At 29.8% G+C, this 23,306-nt stretch overlaps 2 protein-coding genes across 4 annotated transcripts; both read right to left on the bottom strand.

Annotated features, from left to right (window-relative positions):
- Positions 1 to 3,437: 3,437 nt before the first annotated feature.
- On the bottom strand, positions 3,438 to 5,870 carry LOC145006323 (initiator tRNA phosphoribosyl transferase family protein). 3 transcript variants are annotated; one of them, XM_078965416.1, is made up of 7 exons: positions 5,479 to 5,870; positions 5,048 to 5,196; positions 4,322 to 4,964; positions 4,122 to 4,222; positions 3,936 to 4,044; positions 3,771 to 3,830; positions 3,438 to 3,694 (listed from the first exon to the last, which is right to left on the bottom strand). In XM_078965416.1, exons 1-7 carry the CDS (start codon positions 5,762 to 5,764, stop codon positions 3,537 to 3,539), a joined length of 1,506 nt encoding a protein of 501 aa, XP_078821542.1. In that variant the 5' UTR covers positions 5,765 to 5,870; the 3' UTR covers positions 3,438 to 3,536. The 3 variants fall into 3 exon arrangements, with proteins under 3 accessions (XP_078821542.1, XP_078821543.1, XP_078821544.1); XM_078965417.1 differs by having other exon boundaries at positions 5,048 to 5,191; positions 5,479 to 5,673; XM_078965418.1 differs by having other exon boundaries at positions 5,048 to 5,279; positions 5,479 to 5,585.
- Positions 5,871 to 8,523: 2,653 nt separating this feature from the next.
- LOC145005931 (senescence/dehydration-associated protein At4g35985, chloroplastic-like) lies at positions 8,524 to 15,776 on the bottom strand. Its single transcript, XM_078965034.1, has 5 exons — positions 15,113 to 15,776; positions 13,977 to 14,110; positions 11,890 to 12,056; positions 10,911 to 10,995; positions 8,524 to 8,854 (listed from the first exon to the last, which is right to left on the bottom strand). Exons 1-5 carry the CDS (start codon positions 15,707 to 15,709, stop codon positions 8,713 to 8,715), a joined length of 1,125 nt encoding a protein of 374 aa, XP_078821160.1. The 5' UTR covers positions 15,710 to 15,776; the 3' UTR covers positions 8,524 to 8,712.
- Between the last annotated feature and the right edge of the window lie 7,530 nt (positions 15,777 to 23,306).

Raw genomic sequence — 23,306 nt, 5'->3', positions numbered from 1 at the left:
TCGACCGATAGTTGTGTTTGCTTTTTCTTCAAGATGATATAGTTGTACCACTAACACAAGCAACAATGGAAGTTTTAAATATTAATAAATCACTTGAAATAACATACAAAACCAAAAAAAAAAAAAAAAAAAAAAAAAAAAAAAATCTGGTTTATTTCCTTTCCATTATGTCAAAATATCATGATTTTTAATTTGCCAATTCATAATTAGAGGAGGTGGTGGTGATTGTCTAGTGTGATCATCAACTAAATTGTTATAAAGTTGTTACATTATTAGTGTGTCTACAAGACATGTGCCTGCACGCTTCATTCTCCAAAAAGTTATGTATATTTGTATTGGTTTGGTTATTGGTACTTGTCATGAAATATAAAAACTAAAAACATAATATTTTCTAAGAATACAAAACCAGAGAGTGTTTTTTGAATTGTGTTGAAATCAACCTATCTCATCAACATTATTATACATATAAAAACCGAGAGAACATGATATTTTCTTATTATACATATGCAATGAGTTCCAAAATGTTCTTTTTTAAAGTTGAGCCTTTAATAGTATTTTTTTATAGTTGCACATCTAAAGCAAAGGCCCGATTTTGACTTGGAATAAACTAAACCCATGTTTTTAACCAAACCAATTACAAGCCTTCCTAAATGGTTTTTTAAAGATAACTGCTCCACATTGGAATCCATTTTTGACCATTATCACCTCAATGTTGTAATATACATATAAATGGTTTCATTTGGTTTCAACATACCTAAAACAGTCTTTAATCTCCGAATATTTTGTTTTTATTTTTCATGGTCTTGGCTTTCATATTTATATGCTTGTATCAATTTATTTGACAATGTATTTTGTTTCTTGTTTTTTCGTAAAATTGGCATCAAAACAATCCGATGTTGGGGCTTCTCATCCTCAACCTTTTGTTGGCATGGGGACCTCACAAACCGACCACATTGTCGAAATATTGCCATGTAATGAAACACCATATGTTTGGGTGCATTATCAATTGGTTAAAATGTCTAAAAATGGTGTAAACAAACGAAACGATATGAACAGAGGTTTGTTCGTGTTCATCCATTTAACTTTAAAGTAAACATAGACAAACCAATACAACTCATTTATAAAGTTTACGAGTATTGTACAATTTACTAATCTATATTCGTTGACATTGTGGAAATATAAGGAAACACTAATTCTGATTTTAGCCAACGTGGTCCGTGATTAATTTATCATCCAAACTTTTAAAGTAGCTTCAAAATATGTCTTTTCTTTTAATGACGAGGTTACATCACAATTAGTGTTTCATCTTTATATTTCATAGTTGAAATGGGAATAATATTAGAATCATGTAACTCATTTATAGAACCAACAATATGCAACCACACATCTTGTATCTTGCATTGTTTTCCATCTACTTAGATAGAATGGAATGAACACAACATATCGTGACACTCAGGCCCTATGATTGGAATGATTAAGTGGAAATGAAAAACATGAACAAGATTAGTGTAATGAAGACGATGAAAGATGAAAACGAAGACTTTAAAATTTCTTATTTTCGCTTTTTTGTATTTTATGATCAAACAAAGTCATAACTATTTGTTTGGAATAAATTGTTGCAGAAAATACAACACCACAATACCTAAATACCACATGGCTTTGGGTGGGCCTAATAAAATGACTATAATGGAGTATTGGACTGACAAAGTCTATTCATATCTATAATTAAAGTATTAAACGGTTTAAACCAACATAATGTTTTATTGAATGCTAATTATGTAAAAGACATTATATTTTAGGGGGTTTTGGTTCAGACCTAAATTTATTTATATTTTTTCTGAAAAAAAAAAAAAAAAAAAAAAAAAAAAAAAAAAAAACTCAACAAATTTTTAAACTTTTTTTTTTCATTTTAGCCGGTTTGGGGGTGATCGTCTAGTAATACACAACTAATTTTCAAAAAATAAAAATCACCTTTTACAAACTCTTTTTTTGGAACACCGTTGCCTCATAATTATATGTTCTTTTGTTGTTATGGTCTTCTTATGGAAGAAGATTGGGGTTCGATTGCATATAATGCTTGTTAATTTGAAGACAAAAGGTTCTATACTATGTGAACTTAAATGAAATTATATCTAAATATGTTTCACATCTACAATTTAAAGACAAAGTGTTGTATGTTTTCTAACTGAAGGTTATGCATATGTTAATTTGAAAATGAATAACAATATAATGCCTAAAGAATTTGTTGATTTTGTTGTAAATGGTAGGATTATCGATCGAAAAACTAATCTCAAAAGGAATTTAATGAAATTATTATGGATTAAATCACTTTTAAGATTGAAATACTTCTAACATGGACAACATGAAATCTAAAATTAGATTTCCATACATAGATAAATGAGCTAATACAAAAAAAAAAAATAATAATAATAATAATAAAAAATAAAAAATAAAAAAAAAGAGTTGATAAAAAGGTGTTATTTTGGAAGAAAAAAAAAATTGTATTGGCACATAAAATTACTTGCAAACCAGCTAAATGTGCAAAACCAAAAAAAAAAATGTTTGGATATCTTTTAAAAAGAAAAATAAATAAATTTAGGTTCAACCGGAAAAAAAATCCAAAATATTGGACATTTTACATAATTAGTTTTTTATTACAAAACCAAGTCGTCATCCTGATTCCAATTTGGTTGTCATTCACATAAGGGTTGTGTTTGATTCTTACATAATAATTTTTATCCATACACAACAATTTATGTTATAAAAAATTATAAAATATACTAATTTAAAGCACAAGTTATTATTTGTGGAAAAAAAATCATGTACGAATCAACTACTTTCATTTAAATAAAAACATAATTATCAACAGTAAGATTTTATTTTGTAATAAAAAATATATAAAAATCCTATCTAATAAATAAATGTTTTTTACCATATATCATCACCTAATTGAATATGTCACATGATACTTTTTTAGTTTTTTCAATTTCATATAAATCCACTTTGCAAATTGTGGTTTTCTTGGTTTTGTTATTAAATTATAAAAAAATCTAATCTAAAAATATAATAAAGAAAATAAGAAAAACTTAAATATCTCCATAAATTCTCACATAATATGTCAATTAATGTATTAAATTCAAATCAACTTTCTTAATTGAAAAATATAATTTTCGGTTAATTCTTTTGAATTCACGCTAATTTGTAGAAACCTTGCAAAAATCGGTTTATTCGCGGCTAATATTGATATTTTTTCCAAATTCAGTTTTGTAAAATTTTGAACATTTAAAGCTTAACAAAATATATTATTTTTTTTAAATCCGTGTATTTCACAAGTCTCACACCTAGTTTATATCAAAACAAACTAATGTATTAATTCTAAATATAACACAAACTAAAAATATAATATAAATTAACAAATTTTCTGATTGTACATAAAATTATATTAATGTTTTTTTTTTAAATTAAAAACGAATAACTTATAACACATTAATCAGACAAAAGTTACAGTTTTTATCAAATTGACATCAGTCTAAGTCTCAATATGTTGCACCAACAAGGAAATTAAATACTTGCTTTAAGTTGCCTCTTGAAGGTCTAGCATTTACCGCATATTTACACACAAATATCAATCGTTGTCTCATATCTAACTTTGTTATTTGTGTCTCCTTAAACGATTTCCCATCATCATAAACACCTGTTAATAATTTCAATCTTTCTTTAAAAACACAAATTCACATTACAAAAGTCAACATCAAGTCAAACAAACATACCTTCAACATTGAATAATGAAATCAGTATAGCCAAGCACACACAAACACTTATATCTTCCCCTGAAAATTAAAAAATAATTTTTTTTTAAAATTTAGAATTTCATTATCTAGCTTTAAAAAGAAATTTAAAAAAAAAAAAAAAAAAAAAAAAAAAATTATGTTTACCATTGTTGCAGCAGACTGCAAGCCTTTTTCCTCTTTTGAGGTGAAGCTTGGCGAAATGTAATGCGGAAGGTAGATTTCTTTGAAGAGAAAATCTATCGAATTTTGAATTCTGTAAAAAAAAAAGACAATTACGCCCCTATCCTTATCTATCAAATTTTGAATACTCAAATAAATGACAAATCGAACCATAATAGGCAGATGCAAATGGGCTTTAGAATCCTCAAGTGTACAAAGATCCTTATTTTGATCACAATTCAATACACAATCCACATCAAATGCCTTAAATTCTGCACAATATGAGAAACATCAAAGTATAAAGAAACTGAAACAAAAAAATATATATTAACATTAATTCTCATATATACAAAAAAGAAAAAACAAATTACCATATCCAGTTGCACACACTGCAAGATTAGTCAAACCCAACCAGTATATCAAATGTCCAGAATCACCATTCTCCATGATGATTTCTAAAGATTGATCTTGAAAATGAGATGAACTTTTGATCTCCATTTTTGTAGGTTTAATGGAGATCTGAGGAGCATTGTGACCCCTTTGAGCACGATAAACCCTATCTTTTTCAACAAAATCAGCCACTTTTTGGTTACACAAATCAGGTCCTGAATTAATTAAATCATAAACATTATTCCAAAATAATAATGGTGTTAACCCTCTTGCCCAACTCTCTTCATCATCTCCAGCTCCTGCTATGTAACTCCAGCTGAACTCAGAGCTTGTTTTTTGTCGATATATGTCATTTGAAGCAGATGAAGAAATGAGAATTATTGGTGTGAAATCCCATGAATTGTAATCAGGAACTTCGTTTAACCATATAACAGTTTTTTGTGAGATCCAAAGAGGTCTTAGAGGTTTTTTTAGTAAAGATGAGATAGAAGAAATATCAGCTCCACTTTCTTCCAATTGGTTAACCCATTTGTTTATGTTAGATTCTATCCTTGATTTCTCTGTATCGGGTACCCATAGAGGAAGATGTAAAGATGAATCCCATTGAGAAGAAGAAGAGCTCAACTGTATACATGTACACAACATTATTATATATGATGATCAATTGATCGTTGTAGAAAATAGAAATGAGGAAAACAGCTACTTACTTCATCGATTGGTGTATTGATTTTGTTTCTGTACTTCTGAATTGCACGATTCAACACACAAGTCCAAATTGGTATTGTTTTTGACATGCTGTCTGGAAATCTCTTGCCTTTACGAGTAGAATCAACTATCATACAGCCTCCCTTCTGTCCTATCCATGATAAAAGCAACAGAAACTTCAAACATTCTGCTACTACAAGATAAAGTGAACAAACATACTGATGAATTCATTACCTGAAAAAAATAAAAAACAAGAGCTCAGATCATAATGAACACATAAGCTAGATGTCATTAATGGAAATCAGATAATTAACATTAGTTTGTTATCTTCAAGTACAGTTAGAGGGGAAAAAAATCATGTTCCTAGCAAAAAATCTAACTATTTCGAATTTGAAAAGTAGAGATGCTGATCGGGAAATTTAAAGAGAATAACCTGCGAGAATTGCGACATGGAGATTGAGGCGAGAGGTATTGAACGACAAGTTGTTTGTGTGGCCATCTGTTGATTTGAAGTAGCAATTGGAATGGAATTTCTTGGCGTACCAGAGTCCGCAACGCAGGTTCGCTACAAGTGGTAGCTCAGGCCATAGCTGAGCTATCTCGGAGACGAAGATCGAGTCCTCGTGAATCGACCGCAGGGAATTGTATAAAGAGCTCTGTCTTCGCTTAATCGTCCTCGAAGCTCGGTAGATACTCATTGATGCCGTCTCCTCCGCCATTGATGATGGTCTAGGGTTTTGCAGAGGTTGGAGATGAGTTTCTGTTAAATGTTTGGTTTAATTTTAAAAACTGTCCCCCTCAGCGTTTAAAAATTGTCCCCATAGACCATAGTTATTAAAATTATGAATTTTTTAGAGTGGTTAAGATTTTATTAAGCTAACAAAATTTACATCAGATAAATTAAACTTAAAAATAAATAAATAAAAATAGATGTCGAAGCCATCCAATTGGAGGCGAAACTTACTATTTCTATTAGACATCCAAAAGAAGAAAGTTTGTGTAAAAAAATTCAAAACAAATCTAGAATGAAGTTTACTCAATGATAATCTTCAACCTAAAACTCTAACCTTGATGGACAATAACTTCTTCCATATAATAGGGCTCGGGTCAATAAGCAAAGAAATATTGTCAATGAAATATTTGCCTAGGAGAAGCCACAAAAAAAACACATATACCAACTCCAAAGCCACCATCTTCTTTCCGACTCATCACTTTACACCGATTAATCCATGTTATTTTAGAATCCAAAGAATTTATTATGAAAAGATTCAAAGAGTGGCGACGCTACATGCATCAAAGGTGCACCTATTTTTTTATTTTAATAAAGGATTTTATAAAAATATAAATTGTGAACTACCTTAAATATTTTAAATGAACCACCTTAATGCTTTGGGTAAAAACAAATAAGCATAAATCAAGATTTTCAAAACTTATCTTTATTTTTTATCGGTTTCATTTAAATAGTAAACTCTGTTGTTTTACATTCTAGACTCGTCACTGGATTCCAATGATTTAATAACAAAATGTGACATTTAAATAATAATGTATGGTAAGTTGGGAAGGAACCCAAAAACAGACTTAATAACGCGAGTCTTCCTCCCTCATATAGTGTCTTTGCTTTCCAAGTTGAAGGCTTACGTGCTCTTTGATTTTCTAAAGCAAAAATTCGTAAAGTCTGCGGACGACCTCTGCAACATCTGCAGTAGAAGAGGTAGATCAAACAGCTGCAGACTGTAATAAGAAGCGTGTTTGTTTTTTTAACATCTGCATACTGCTGTAGATATTAAAAAATTAAAATAAACTAATTTTGTAAAACCCAAAATAGTTTTTTAATACGTAAAATTTAATAATGCATAACATTTCAGCAAGAGTTAATGATATTTCAGTAAAAAAAAAAATATTTCAATAAAAATAAATATATTTTAGTAAAAAATAAAGATATTTTAGTAAAAAAAAATAATGATATTTCATTAAGAAATTATCATTATTGAATATAAAAAAACGAAAAAAAAAATCACAAGAATAAACAAAAAAAAAGTGAAATAAAATTTCAACAACATATAATCAAAATTCCAGCAAGAAAAAAAGAAGATGAAGAGGTTGGAAGAGGCAATACATGTGTTGCGCCAAACAGAGCAAGCACAAAGGTTTTTGACTTTGAAGACTTCTAAAAAACAAACAGATGCTAGATGAAAAGTGTTGCGCGTGTGTTGCGCCGCACAACAATAAGAGGTTTTTTCCAAAAAAAAACAAACAACACCTTAGACTTGAACTTGTTCACCTCTTCTTTCAAATAGTCAACTTTACACATATTACCCCGACCTTCAACCCAAGATACGAAAAAAGGATTTTTAATGTAAACACAACGAATAGAATTATCAATATTGATGCCGAACAATTTACTCTTTGTAGGTTAATCTTTAAGTCATTATCCAAGAAAAAAATAGAGCATGATCCAAATAAAATTATTAATATTTGACATCAATTACTCACCCCGAAAATGGTGTCGTCGGCACAGAAAAGATAGGAAATTTCCATAATTGAGCTACCTATGGAGAAGTCACTAAACACATCTCTAGAGGAATCTTGTTTGACACCTACATGAAGGGCTTCCAACACCACAATGAAAAGAAAATGAGAAAGCGGATCCCTTTGGTGCAATCCTTTACTAAATTGAAATTCCATAGTCAAAGAATCTTTTATCAAAAATGACATATGGAAGAGGTTAGACAACCTTGAATCCAACCTTGCATTTGGTAGCAAAACCCATTTTATGAAGTGCTTAATCTAGAAAATTCCAACAAATAGAAACATGTGCTTTTTCAAAGTTGGCTTTGAAAAGCATGTCTTTTTTCGATGAGATTTGCACCAAGCAACTATCTTATTAAATATTGGAGGCTCATTGACAAACTTTAACGAAGGTTGACTATTACTCACAAATGAATCAATGACAAAGATCAATCGATTAGCTAATAATTTGCCAATAATTTTATATCAACAAACCTATCAAACTAATTGGCATAATTCACCTATTTGTATGCTCTACCACATTTTGTAATTGTTATATTAACTTCTAGTGTGTTCGTCTATTTGAACCACCAAATAATTCAATCATTTCATCACTAAAAAAGTTATCTTTCAATCGAATGATGAGTCTTGATTGTTCTTTGAAAAATTAAATATCATCTTATCTATTGCTCCTACCTATTTAAGATGATGATAAGTATACAAATTTAACATCTCAATCAAATTTAAATTAAATTTAATGATATTTGTTATCATCTAAAATAGATAGGAAGAAAATAGAAGGATATTTAATTTCTTTTGTTCTTTTGTCGTTCCATGATTCATTTAAAAGTATTTATGGCTAAGATATGCATTGGAGGTTCAGATTTCACAAATGTTATCAATTTAATTTTAAAGTAGGAGGATATTTAAATAAGGTTTTCTAGTGGGAAAAGGTCTTAAACGAATCGACTAACAACTATAAATGAACTTTATTGAATTATAACAAGAACAACAAATGATAACACAAAGTTAACTAAACTATCCCATTAACTTGCTCACTATTTGCGTACACAATTCCTTTATCTATGAAGATAGCAATATAAATATTTATCTCAATCTTATGATAACTTTTCTTTAGTCAATCAAATAATCTTATCATTTATCGAATTTTAGAAGCATTCTTGACAGCAGATGCAGGATTGATAGCTTTTCTAATCTTGACAACATTCCAAGCAGTGCCAGCAACATGTCCTACAGTTGCAATCGCATCACCAGTTGCTTCTCCTGCCTCTTCGCCATACCTGTTTTTCTCGTTATAAACACATCAAGACATGGTGAATTATAAAATATACCAACATCGATCATACTATACAATAATTTGTACAGAATCACTCGTTTTCTTTTTCAACTTTAATTAGTCTATCTTTAGCATATTTATATTTCAAATATTGGTTAAGTTGCAACTAAATATAATAAGTATATGATAGTTTAGACACGTTTCTTCCAACAATAAAAGGTAAAATGGTATCATCCAACGAAAATCAAATCATAAATATACAAGTGCCCTTTAATTCACAAAATAAAGTAATCTTTGTGGACTCAAATCAATATTCAATAGTCAATACCATGCATACAAATAATACAAAATATTTTCGTTTATTAATTCATATTATATATTTATATTAGTAATTTAATATAATAAATTCATTATTTTATATTATTTAGGTTAAAACAATTTATAACGGATAACACATCCATCAAAATTATTTATAACGGATGACACACTTCCAATATACTATATATATATATATATATATATATATATATATATATATATATATATATATATATATATATATATATATATATATATATATATATATATATATATATATATATATATATATATATATATTTTTGGTAAATGTTACATAAAAGGGTAGAAAATGGTAAGTATATTACATTAAATGGTTAAAAATGATCATTTGGGTTAAAGATTAAATAAGTAAAAAAAAATCGCAAAAATTAGCAAAACGGATGGTCGATCTAACAAAATGATCATATTGACATTTTGACAAAACGACAACCACTTGTGAGATCAATTATTGTGAATTTTAAAATTGATTTATAAATAGTCTCACCATAAAAAACAAATTTTATATTGCAATTATATTATGAAATTGTTCATATTTGCGAAATAATTGTGTTATTTTGTAACGAAATAGTCCTTTTCAGCCTTTAATAAGGTTTTTTTTGCACCGTAAAAGTAATTTCATTGAATTTTTTGCATTAGTCTTGTTATGAAATAAGTAACCATCTTGTTTTAAAGAATAGGACACTTCACAAATGAATTGGTCGTTTTAATAATTATCTCTCAAAAAATATATTGAATGGATTGATAAAATCATAAAATATAACGGATTTTGAGGGTGAACTCTCTATTAATAAGGGTTGATTAATGTCACAAATCAATAATATACATATTGCTTTTAGATCATTTATCTTTTAATTGTATTTATTATTTCACTAAACTTTTTTTTTTTCCTTTTCTCTTTTCATTTTTCTGGATTCCCATTACAATATTACGAATTTACGATCCAATTAAACTGATACATAGAGCGTGTTTGGCAAAAGTAGCTGTTAACTGGAAGCGGGTAGAGGTTAGCTGGTAGCATGTAGCTGGTAGCTGGTAGCGGAAAGCTGTAGCTTTTATTTGTTATATGAATGTTTGGCAAAAGGAGCTGGAAGCTTTTGAAATATATAAAATTACATAAAAGGACAATTGATTAAAAATAAAAAAAGTATATAAATATATTTTTAAGGGTAATTATGGAAATTGATTTCAAAAGCTCCGGAGCGTTTTGTTAAAAGCTACATGAAGTAGCTTTTAGAATCGGAGTGTTTTGATAAAACTAAAAGCTAAACGCTCGTACTGCCAAACGAAGCTTTTTGTTTAAACTAGAGCGTTTTGTCAAAAGCTAAAAGCTAGAAGCTCCTAAACGCTTCCAAAAGCTCTATGCCAAACACGCCCATAATCCTATGTGGTGTCTATCATGAGTTCATGACATTCAGTGTAACAAAATTTGTTCGTTACACCTAATGTTGAGATTGCACTTGACATTCGATATAGTAGAATTTCCCGATTAAATGCATTTTAATGGTGTAATGAGAACCAAAAAAAATTAGTATATTGAATACAATTAAAATATAAGTGATCTATAAAGCAAATTTGGTGTTGGTGGTTGTCATTTTATGATCTATTGATCTTAACCCTTATAATAATAATTGTGAATGAATAAATAAAATTTTAATTCAGAAACATTTTACAAAATGAAATATTGTAAATTTTGGTCTAACCTTTCACTGACTGCTCGAGCTGCAGCATCAGATGTGGCAGCTAAGGCTTGTCTTTGAGCAACTTCAGCTGCATCCATCACTATATCTGCAAAAATTCCAACAAATTAAAATATGATTTAGTTTTTTCTAATTTAGTTTGGATTAAAATCGGAATTTAATTTTTGGTTTGTTTTTTCATAGGGATGTAGTTAATTATCACTAATATTTGTATTTATATTAATGTTGTTTTGATAAAAAGTTATCATTCTATTATTGTAAATTGTAATATTATGTTTTAAACCAAATTAATCAGACTTAATTAGAACTTGGTTTTTGATTTGGTTAAATACATATTATTCGGTTTGGTTTGAAAAATAATTTGAATCCGAAGAACGAACACATTAACATCATTGATCGTTCGCATCCATCAATCTAAATAGGGCAAATACAAAAAAAGAAGAATGAACTTTTATTTAAGTTTAATATTTGGGAATCAAAGTTTCCAAATATCAAGACAATGCTTAAAACTTTAGAAAAGTTTCATTTAGATTTATGACCTAAACTGATTGTATATTTACATTTTAGGTTTTCGTGAACATACATAGTATAAGATTTTTTTTTTGACAAAGCTTTTTTATGTCACCTCATTGATAAATCACCAACCTTTTTTTACAAACACTCACTATACAAGAGTTTTTTCATATAATATTCTTTTGAGTTGTTCCACATAATTATTATATAAACGAATTCAATGAAAATATATATAATAGGTAAATTACAATAAATATATAGTTTATTCAGTTATAAAAAGATATATATTAGAAATTAAACAAAAGTAGATCGAATGTTTGCAAGTCAATGACACTATTTTAAGAGGGAACATTATTTTAATTATCTTTTATATAACTAATTTATAGGAGATAAAAATAAACAAAAAGACTTGTGAAAATGAATTTATATACTTTTTTGTGGAAGTTATAGGAGAAAAAAAAATACTTACTAATAGCATCAAGAGAGGCAAGCACAACTTCCCCTGGAACTGAGTTAAAAAATGCCTTCCCAGCTCGAGACCGAACTGCAGGACCCATGACCGAACCCGATGCCATTCCAACTCCATTCAACAAAGCTTTACTCATGCTTTCGGTCATCTTTGAGAGTTTTCTTGCGCTAAATATACACACATATATTTCAATGAGCTAAAAAGAAGTATCTCAATCTAGATATCAATTGTTAAAACAATAATAACATGACAAATACTTGGAAAAAAACACATGAAATTTAATTTTTAAATGTGCATAACATTTGATCGTGGTGATGTTACCAAATTTATAATAAGCCCATGAAAAAGTCTTGATGAAATTGAAATTCCACCTTTTGAAATTTGGCTCCCATTTTTCGGAGTAGGCAAAAAGAAACTAAGAAATTAGAAAGAGTAAAAGGACATAAATGGGTCATTTAACCAATACTTTTTGTTACGTGTTTTTTAGTTGGGGAAAAAAAAAGCGGACATGTTATAGTTATCTTTCGTGTTCTTGAGTTGAAAAAGAAATGATTTAAAGCTGACAATCTAACATCTATGTAGTGGCTTCTTTATTTAAAACGTCTAAATTTTTTCCATTTTCATTGGAGCTATATGCATAAAAAGACATTGTATAGTGGCACTATTTGCTCTTGGGATATATACAGTAAAGTTCTAATATTTTCATCGATTTGACAAAAAAGTCCTAAATTTTATTTTTTTACAGTAAAGTCCAAATTACCGGCAGTTTTTGACACTTTTACCCTTTTTCCCCGGTTAGCCGGTAAATAGGACTTTTTTGACAACAAAATAAAGTTTAGGACTTTCTTGTCAAATCGTCAATTAGAACATTACTGTCAAAAAAATAAAGTTTAGGACTTTTTTGTCAAATCGTTGAAAATATTAGGACTTTAGTGTATATTTATTTTATTTTTTTGTTAGAAATTTAATGGTGTGATACTCTTTAAGCATAAGAGTTATTGAAACCTTCTCTAATCTGCTAGATCCTATTGAATTTCTTTACATTTGCTTCTTGTTAAATCGTTTTTTTAATCTCAACAAACCGACATTAAAAAAATGAGATAATCAAGAAAGAACCAGGGTTGTGTTGGCTTTTTGCAGTCTCAAAAATGGAGAAAAAAACCGAAAAAAATGAAATAGTACAACCCTGGTTCTTTCTTTATTTCTTGATTATCTTAATTTTTTTTCAATGTCGGTTTGTTGAAAAAAAAAACGATTTAACAAGAAACAAACGTAAAGGATTTCAATAGGATTAGCTGATTAGAGAAAGTTTCAATAACTCTTATGTTTAAAGAGTATCATACCATTAAACTTCTAACAAAAAAAATTATATATACACTAAAGTCTCAATATTTTCAACGATTTGACAAAAAAGTCCTAAACTTTATTTTTTTGACAGTAAAGTCCTAATTGACGATTTGACAAGAAAGTCTTAAACTTTATTTTGTTGACAAAAAAGTCCTAATTACCGGCTAACTTGGGAAAAAGGGTAAAAGTGTCAAAAACTACCGGTAATTTGGACTTTACTGTCAAAAAAATAAAGTTTAGGACTTTCTTGTTAAATCGATGAAAATATTGGGACTTTACTGTATATATCCCTTTGCTCTTTAACCATTGTGAATCAAATTATTCATATAAATATCCAAGTTTAACAAAAAAAATTCTAATATAAACACTAAAACATATTATAGACGGTTAAAATGGTTGATATGTGGACTCTTGCCAAAAATTGGATGACTTTAATGAACATTTCGATCACTCAACTCAACGTAAAAATAGTCAATTTTAAGTACTGGTTTTTTTGTAAAAAAATCATAAAAATAAAAAATATACTGGCTTTTATCTATCATTTTAATTTTTCTCAAAATCTTAGTCTCAATCATTTCTTTTACTTTTTTTTACTTCCAAAAAACAAACCATAATTTCTTTCCCTTTTTTCTTTCTTTCCAAATCACTTCCTTTTTTTTCTTCTCTTTTTAACCTAGAAAAATTTATGTGCTTCTACCCTATCCTAAAAGCATACAATTAATTTGGAAGATTTAATTCACCTTCTTAAGCTTTTGTTGATCCCATCCCCCTTTTTTGTACCATTGGTTTTGTTGCTTTCGATAGTTTTAGTTCTTGAGATGCCATGCTTTTCCTCCATTGCCTCTTTTAAGATCATATCACCTCCTTTTTGCAACTATTTTGGATCCATAATTCAACAATTATCATTTACAAGTCCATGATAATTATTGGAAAAACGAATGTATTAGTGTAACGAATATAAGATCACATATTATAGTAACAAGAATTTTAGTACTTTGATTCGTTAATAATACACTTTTTCAGAAAGAGGTTGATCCACACATAATAATTTTTTATCGTATACAACAAATTATGTTTTAAATGGATGTATAATATACGAATTATACATGCAAATAAAACACAACTTAAAAGTTGTTGTACTATCGCTTTCTCTTTTTAAGAAGAGTGACTCCTATGTAAGTCTAGGCATGCATGCACATGAAAGTCAAAGTTTGGACGTGCATGTCTTAAAGACCTTTTGTAGAGTTCTATATTGTAGAAATAAAACATAAATTTTGTCTTATAAGTTATATTGCGTACTCTCAAAATATATTTATTATGGCAACGAATGTATTGGTCAAAATCAAGGATCGTTCAATACTCGTGCTTTTAATTGGATGACAAATATGGAATGAAAAATACAAATGAAAAAGTGGATTAATTTCGTTTATAGTTTATTGATCAAGGATTAAATGATTAAAAGAAAAACTAAAGCTAAAACGGGTGGAAAGTCGCCCAAATGTATTGATATGTTTATAGTAAGATTTCAAAATCTATTTTTTAAATGATTAATGTTATAGATGGAGAATGAACTTTTTTTTAAACACTATTGTATTAAAAAAAAATGTTATCACAAGGTAAATAACTGGAACTTTGTGTTCGCAAAGATACCATTATTTCTATGATATTTAGTGAAGAAAAACAAATTGTTCGTTACGTATTTGCGATATTTTTTGAAACAATGATTTTGTTAGAATACAAATGGTTTGTTGATAGGAACATAACATTGTCCCTTTGAAAAAAAAACAGATTAATATATTTGTATATAGTTTTTTGATTATATTTAGTACATTAATTACTCAAGATATTCAAAACAAAAAATTGGAGGTAATAAAACCTGGTTGGTATAAGCATTGCTACACATAAAAATCCCTCTAACAATCTGACCGGTTCCTCCCGCAATCGCCTTTGCAAGAACATTATTATAAGCATCGATTTTAGGAGCAAACTCCTTCCAATCGATATCTGTCTTTCTTGAAACCGAAGAAGTTGAAAAACATGAATGTTCTTTCAAAAACTTATCCAACATTGTTAAATTATTCTCATTATCAATCTTTGGAAAGGTGACACCATAGCTCAAAGGATCCTGACCTTTGATCACGGGTAACGTGAACAAGTAGTGGTGAGGATCAAGCTTCACTACCGGCTCATCTTTTGTTAAAGGCCATTGAAGATCATCACCAATTTTAATAATGGTTGCTAGAAGAATGTTGTCATTGGATATTTGAAATAGTGTGAAGTTTCCATTTGCAAGCTCAACGGCTTCGCCTTCGTCCATTATATGAACTTTGGAATTGGGGATTGATAGGAGGGTTTCGTGTTTGGCGGTTTGTGGTTGCGGGAGGTGGTTTGTGGTGGTTTGTGGCGGCATTGGTGGTGGTGTGGTTCGGGGAGGGGAGAGTGTTCTTGGTTTCTTGGTTCCACAACAAATCATTTTGTTTCAAATTGTTGGTTTGGATTTTTGGTTTGTTGTCCTATTGGTGATGTTGAAATGGATTGTGTTTATTGTAAAGAAAATTGGATGGGGGTGGGGGTAAAAGGGTAATTTGACAACGAGAGTCGAGAGGGAATTAAGGCTTTAATTGATGCTTTTTGCTAGGACCTTTTTCATATTCTTAACTTTGGTATATTTAACTTTCGGTGGAGGGAAGATGGATAATATGGTTTCCTTATTTGTTTTTAAGGTTTTTATTTCAAATAAATATTGCCGGGATAAAATATTATATGAGTAATTCATATCTTTTGAAGGAAAATTCTAACACCATTTGTCTCGAATCATTCCTTTCCCAAGTTAAAAAAAAAAAATGTTGTTGGTCATGTGTGTGAATACCAAATTCTAGGATAAGGGGAGCCGATTTAAATATCAATTTTAACTAGTAATCAGTAGAGCTAGAGTGTCACGTGGAATTTAGTTATTTGATAGTTTTTTATTAATCAATAGATGTAAGACCTGTATACTACATGGATATATTGAAAATAAAATTTTAATTATCTATGTGTAAACATTAAGAATTTTTTAAAATAATACTTTACATAAATACAAATAATATAATGAATAAGTTAGCAATTCAATCTATAATAATAAAAAACTATTAACATATTTTAAATACAAACACATGATTTTTAGATAAATTTTTAGATAATCAAAACATATATGTAAAAAAAATATTGTGTCTAGGAGCTTAAATTTAAGAAATAAGGAATTCACCTTGGTTTATTTTTTATTAAATATATTTATTATATTAAATATAGTTGATTACTAATTAATAGATGACAATTTATTAATTGGCATTTTAATAAAAAGGAAAAACATACAATAATAACATGTGCGTATTAATTAATTCAAAATTATCAAAAACTTTCATTTGTAAAATTGAATGAGAAGATAATTTTGATTTATTATGATAGATTATAAATAGTAATATATTAAATATGATTACAAAACATATATTATTAGAATAACAATATAAATTCATTTAAATAAAATGATTTACGATATTATAAGTGGTTAAATGTATTTTAAACGATCAGAAATAACCTGATTTCATATGAATAGGTTGAAATTGATAATTAAGGGGTGTTCGACACAAATTTTTAGAGCTTCTAGTTTTTAGGTTTTAAAATATAACTCGAAAAAAAAAGTTTATTTCTGTAGTAAAAACTACTTCAAGTAACATTTAAAAAAAAAAAAAAAAAAAAAAAAAAAAAAAAAAAAAAAAAAAACTCTTAAGTAAATTACACGAATCGTCCATCGTCCAGGTGTCAAAATGCACTTTTAATCCATATTTTCAAAAATTAACTCGGATCGTCTTTCGTTTGATTAGAAGTTGCACGCTTCATCTCTTATTAGTTTAAACTTACACGACTAATCCCTTGTGAGATATGAAAGGACTATAATGCCCTTTTCAATTTTATTTTTTATTTATTATTAACATTTTTTATTATTTTTAATAATTAAAAAAATATTTTAATTAAAATTGTGAGCCCATCCAACTTAAAACCTAATATATTTCCCTTTTTGTTGAATACTTAACCACCTGCACCACCACCAGAAATGTGCACACCCACTCCTTATCTTCCTCTCCCAGTAAGCTCTTCTCCATAAATCAAAAATAAAAAAAATAAAAAAAACCAAAAATCTGACAATTGTAACCCAAATGATTCTAGAAACTGGAAATTGTTTCAGAAATCTCAAAATCGTTCTAGAAATCAAAAGTGGTGGTCGATCCTTTTGAAAACCTAAAATATACACACTGGTTTTTATCCCTTTGATCTCACGTGATTTTTTTTCCTAAAACCCTTGACCCTTCATATATCGCCATTCGTTTCCTTGTTCTTCTTATTGATCAAAGAAACATAAAACACAAACACACCTTATGTGTGTCTGCTAATGTGATACAGAGAAAGAAAGAGAAAATAGGATGTCTCCATTGCCACCTGTGCGCTAGGGTTTTGAGAAACTGAGAGGAGATATGTGGTTTTAGATCGAGAACTTTGGGGGTTTCATGAAGGATTTTATTTTGGGGTTTCATATCAAGCATCACCACCACTGGTAATCTCTTCTCATGTCGTGTGTCGCCACCACAATTGGATTTCGACTAGTGGTTTTAGGAGGAGGTTGTACATGGTGGGAAAAGAGATTGTACACATAGAAGAGGGTCATCAATGTAGACAATTTTGTGTTTGACCTGATTCTCTGATCTGAATCTCCCTCTTCTTCGATGGACTTGTGACCTGGTCTAGTAAGGATACGTAGTGAAGATGACACATTAACGAATAAATTGGTGGTGGTGGTGGTGGGGGGTGGGGGGGGGGGGGGGGGGGGATGATATGTGTAAAGGTTTAGAGTCTTTCTTTTATTAAAGGAAATAAATAATTATTTTCTAATAAAAATCAATAAGTAATTAATAAATAACAATTAAATGGAAAATAAATAGTAAATAAGGGCAAAAATATCTTTTTATGTCTGAAGAGATGAAACATGCAATTTTTAACCAAATAAGAGGCGGCCCAAGTTAATTTTTGAAAATAGAGATTGAACGTGCATATTGATACGAGGGACGATTCATGTAATTTATTCAAAACTCTTATATTATTGTGAATTGGCTTAATTAACCCTTTTTTTAAATTATGCTCCTATTTTATTTTACAAATATGTCATTTTATGTAACTTTATGCGTTTTAAAAAGCTTCCGGTTATTTTTGTCGAATGTTCATCTACAAATAAAAGCTACAACTTCCAGCTTCCAGTTTCCAACTAGTTTTGCCGACATGCCTTTAACCGATTTTCCATATAAAATCACAGAATTAGAAAATGGTTTTTTTGATATCAAAGGGATTTTATTCTCATTCACTTAATTATTAGATGTGTTTTCAGTTTGAAAAGTATCAGATTCTTGACTCCACATTTGACAAAACCCTAAAATTTTTGGTGAAAGGGAATAATTTGGATTGTATTAAAGTGGCAGGAGATGCATATCTTAATGAACGACATTTAATAACAAAGTACAACTTGAACAACTAATAAACTATATGGTTATCATATCAAATAAACTTTTCTTTTATACCGATTAAAGTTACTTAAAATATTATGGTTAAAGTTAGAATAATCCACGACCACTTGTACTACAACTAATGGTATATGGTAGTTTCACAACATCAGCATTTGCAAAGGAAATGCTCATACTTTTTTTTGAATCGATTCACAAGGTAAAATGTAAAACATTTCTTAAGCAACACAAGTTTATGTAAACAAACATGTTCACCAATGTAAACATGTCACAACAATAGCACGTTTATTGGTTTTTAAACATGATATCTTGTGATAAAATTATGCATATTCTATCAACTGTTATCATGTGAACAGATCCGCTTTTGCCATGTGATCCACTTATGACACTTGTTTGGTTTTAACTATCATTATTGTATGTTTTCTTTATACAAAAAAGAGCGAACAACTAACTAATAAACATATACATTAACAAAAGCCTTCAGCTTCAAATAAACTAAACTTCTAATCCGAGTGGAGTTGTAGAACCAATAAACCGTTCACATAAAAAAAATAGGTTCCCGGTTGACCGCTATGGTTTCCTGCTTTGGCAAGGATATGGAAAAATGCTCTCCTGGTTAACTTCTAGTTCACATAAGATTTCCGATTAAATTTTTTTGTTTATTACATGGATCAACATGATTTTAATGTTTTATATAAATTAGACTACTCTATAAGTTATGTGATTTTTTAGATAGTAAGTGAAATTCATTTTGATTTGATTTCAAAGTAAGAACTTTTAGTTGCACCTGTCAAAATTAATAAGATGGGTTTGCACAAAAAAGGGAAACCAAACTAAAAACCAAAAAAAACAATCTTCTTTTGAAAATCCTTGGTTTGATTTTTCATATTTTGTATGAGCGGTTGGTGTTTGTTATTATATTAAAAAAATAATAATAAAAAAAAAAAAAATAAAAAAAAAAAAATAACGTACAATCAATAGTATACAGTATGCTCTTTGGGTCACTTATATTCTAATTGTATTTAATAGGCCAATAACTTTTTTTTTAGCTTCTCATTACACAATTAGGTAGGGGTGTCGAACGGTAAAAAATTTGGGTTTCGGGTAGTTAGGGTCGGGTAAAATGAGTATTTACTTAAGAAAATAATATCCGATACCCGACCTATATTGTAATTCGGTTTTTAGGTTTCAAGTATTCGGGTCTGAGGTCGGATCGGGTAATTATCGGGTATACCTGAAAATTTCTTAAATGACATTTATTGATAAATTTTTTTCTTTATTTTTTTATTTTTACATGTTGGTTGGTTTAATAAACAATCGGATAGTAAAATACTCCATGCAATTAACAAGTACATATATAATAACAATACAAATCATTATAATATATTATGTACTTTTTTAATTCCATTTTGTGCGATAGTAAGAAACTGAGAATTGTGATGACGGTTCTTGCAAGTTTGCGTCGACTGTTGAGCTGTCGTTCATAAGAAGGAAACGAAGGGTTTTGTTTTATTTGAAGTGTATGTACGTGACTGCATTGTATATTTGGTATTATTTAAAAAATGAATTCGGGTATACCTGAAAATAAATATTATACCGAAAACCCAACCTATATTATTATCGGGTTAACCTATTACTCGAGTGGTCATACCCGTTACCCGTTCTACCCGACCCATTCTACCCGAATTCGAAACTGGTCGGGTGGGTAGAACGGGTTTCAGGTTTTTTCGACAGGTCTACAATTAGGTCATACGGTATACTTCAAACGAGCATGTTCGTGGTATATGTGAGCACGAACCATGATCGTGCACACCGTCCCGGTTTGTTGTCATGCGTCATGGTCGTGGCCATTCGTGGTGGCTACGACAGAGGCGGACGTCCAATAGGATTTCGAGGCTTGCATTCGACCGTTCAACGGTCATTTTTTCAAGGTTTTTTTTTAACTCAATACCTATATAAACACAATAAAATCCTCACTTTTCATCAAATTTTACACCCTCATTCTCTAAACCAAAAAACACATGGATTTCTTTAAAAATTTTGACTCGATGATGATGGAGAATTTATCTCGACCTTCTTCAATGTTGTGTAACACAGTCACGATGAAGAAAGTTCGAATGTTGCTCATATGTGATTGTCAAGCCGCACACGGATTATTGGTACGTTATTACTTTGTCGATAATTGTCTTTACAATGATGACTCATTCGAACGTCGTTTCCATGTAATGGCTATATTTTTACGTATTATTAATGCTTTAGAAGTTCATTTATGGTTTTTTCAAACAAAATCTTGATGTTAGAGGAATAATAAGTTTTTGTAGTATATAAAAATGTATGGCTACACTTAGGTATTTGGGATACGGTATAACATTTGATGCATCCGACGAATACTTGAAAGTATCCAAGAGGACTGCAATTGATTGTGTAGATTGGTTTTGTACATGTGTATGAGGTTTTTCACCAATAATATTTGCGTAAACCTACTCCACGTGATATTGAGAGATTATATTTGGCTAATGAAGAAAGGCATGGATTTTCGAGTATGCTTGGGAGTCTAGATTGTACACATGTGGTTTGAGAAAAATGTCCAACTGCATGACGTGGTCAATTCACTCAAGGAGATATAGGTGAACCAACTATAGCCCTAGAAGTTGTTGTATATCAGGATTTGTTGATATATCATTCGTTTTTTGGAGTTGCAAGGTCTAACAACGACATTAACGTTCTTGGTCAGTCTCCTCTTTTCATCGGTCTTTGGACTGGCAAAGCATCTAATATAACATTCACGGTGAACGGATATTCGTACAAATACGGTTACTACCTTTGTGATGGGATATACCCGGATTATTCTACACTTATGAAGACATACTCAGTTCCTCGAAGTGAGAAGGCAAAGTTGTTCACAAAGAGGCAGGAATTAGCGAGGAATGATATCGAGTGGGCATTTGGAGTCCTCAAAACAGACATGACATGTAGTGAAATACGCTACACGACTTTGGGATAAGGATAGAATTAAACGAATGGTCCAAGCATGTATTACAAACGAATGGTCCAAGTTGTTCAAATGATTTTTTGTTTGTATTTTTAATTTAGGTTATTTAAGTAATGTAATGTTTTTTTAACTCTAGATTAATTAAGTAATGTTGTTTGAAGTTGTATTTTTATTTTTATAATTAAACGAATGGCCTAACGGTATGGAGTGACCATCTCATATGAGAGGTCTGGGGTTCAAGTCTCGGTGGAGACATAGGTGGTTATTTAGGAGTAGATTAGTTAGTTTGTCGTTTCAAAAAAAATTAAAGAAAAACTAGTTAAAAAAATTCAATGGGTTTTTTTTTAATGTAATTTTATTGTATTTTTTAATTAAAAATAAAAAAATTATGTGGTGTGTAGTGGTTAGTGGTGGATATAATCATAGGTTTAGTGGTAGTTAGGCTATTCGTTATACCCACCACTAATCAATATAATGGTAGGTGTCACATCATCACCACTCCCTACTACTAATTATGAGATATCTACCACTAAACACACAACTCCACCTCATTTTTTAATTAAATTTAAATAAAAAATACATGAAAATCGTTTTTTTTTTAATACTAGTTTCATTAATTTAAAATACCAAATTACATTAATTAAAATAAAAAAATTATAATTAAAATTAAAATAATAAAAATAACATTAAAAATAAAAAACCTAAAATTACCAAGCTTAACTAAAAAAACTATCCCCTATTCCTATGCCGGACTCGAACGGACTCCCTCATTGCGAGAAATAGCTCCAAATCTTCGTCTTCAAGGTCGTTCACTTTCATTTTCAATATTTTCATATGATTTTTGTTTGAATCACCGATTGTGTTTCTATCATTTTCTGTTCTATCCGACTCAACGTCTCCACCTTCGTTTCTTGAACATGCACATAACGATCAAATTTCTCTCCAAATTGATCCATAACACTAGATCCCAAAGCCGTTGAAGCCGCTTTTTTTTCTTTATTTCTTCCAACAGGCCGACGAAAAGGTTGATTGTCTTCAAGATCGACCGGAACATCGTTGATGTCGAAATGTGTTCGTCCGTCCGATTGTTGAGATGTTGCATCGGGGTTTCTTAGACGTTTTGAACCAAAAGATTGTAAACTTCCTTCCGTTGGTTCTTTCCATTTCAGAGCGTCTTTCAACTTTAGCCAAGGTTTTATATACGGAAAAGCTTTGCGAGTTGACGTTAATTTTTCAAATTGGTCCAAAGTCGCCTTGAAGACATCAAAATCGTTTGACCCGCTTTTTCGTATGTTTAAGAGGTTGTCGTAAATTCCTCCAAATTCGGTGCATTTTAGTCGAATATCACGCCACTTCGAGCTAATTTAATCGGGATTTAGCTTTCACTTCTCGTTAGCTTATAAAACATTGCACAAACTTTCTCCCAAAAACTATTGAACGTTTGACTATCGCCTTCGATTGGGTCTTGGGAAGCCGAAATCCATGCCTCGGCTAGCTTTCCTTCTTCCTCTTTTGTCCATGGGACACTT

Source organism: Lactuca saligna, chromosome 7, assembly GCF_052625555.1.
Source record: "Lactuca saligna cultivar CGN05327 chromosome 7, ASM5262555v1, whole genome shotgun sequence".
NCBI lineage: Eukaryota > Viridiplantae > Streptophyta > Magnoliopsida > Asterales > Asteraceae > Lactuca > Lactuca saligna.
Note: the sequence above shows the minus strand (reverse complement) of the source record. Positions and strands in the feature narration are given on the sequence as shown.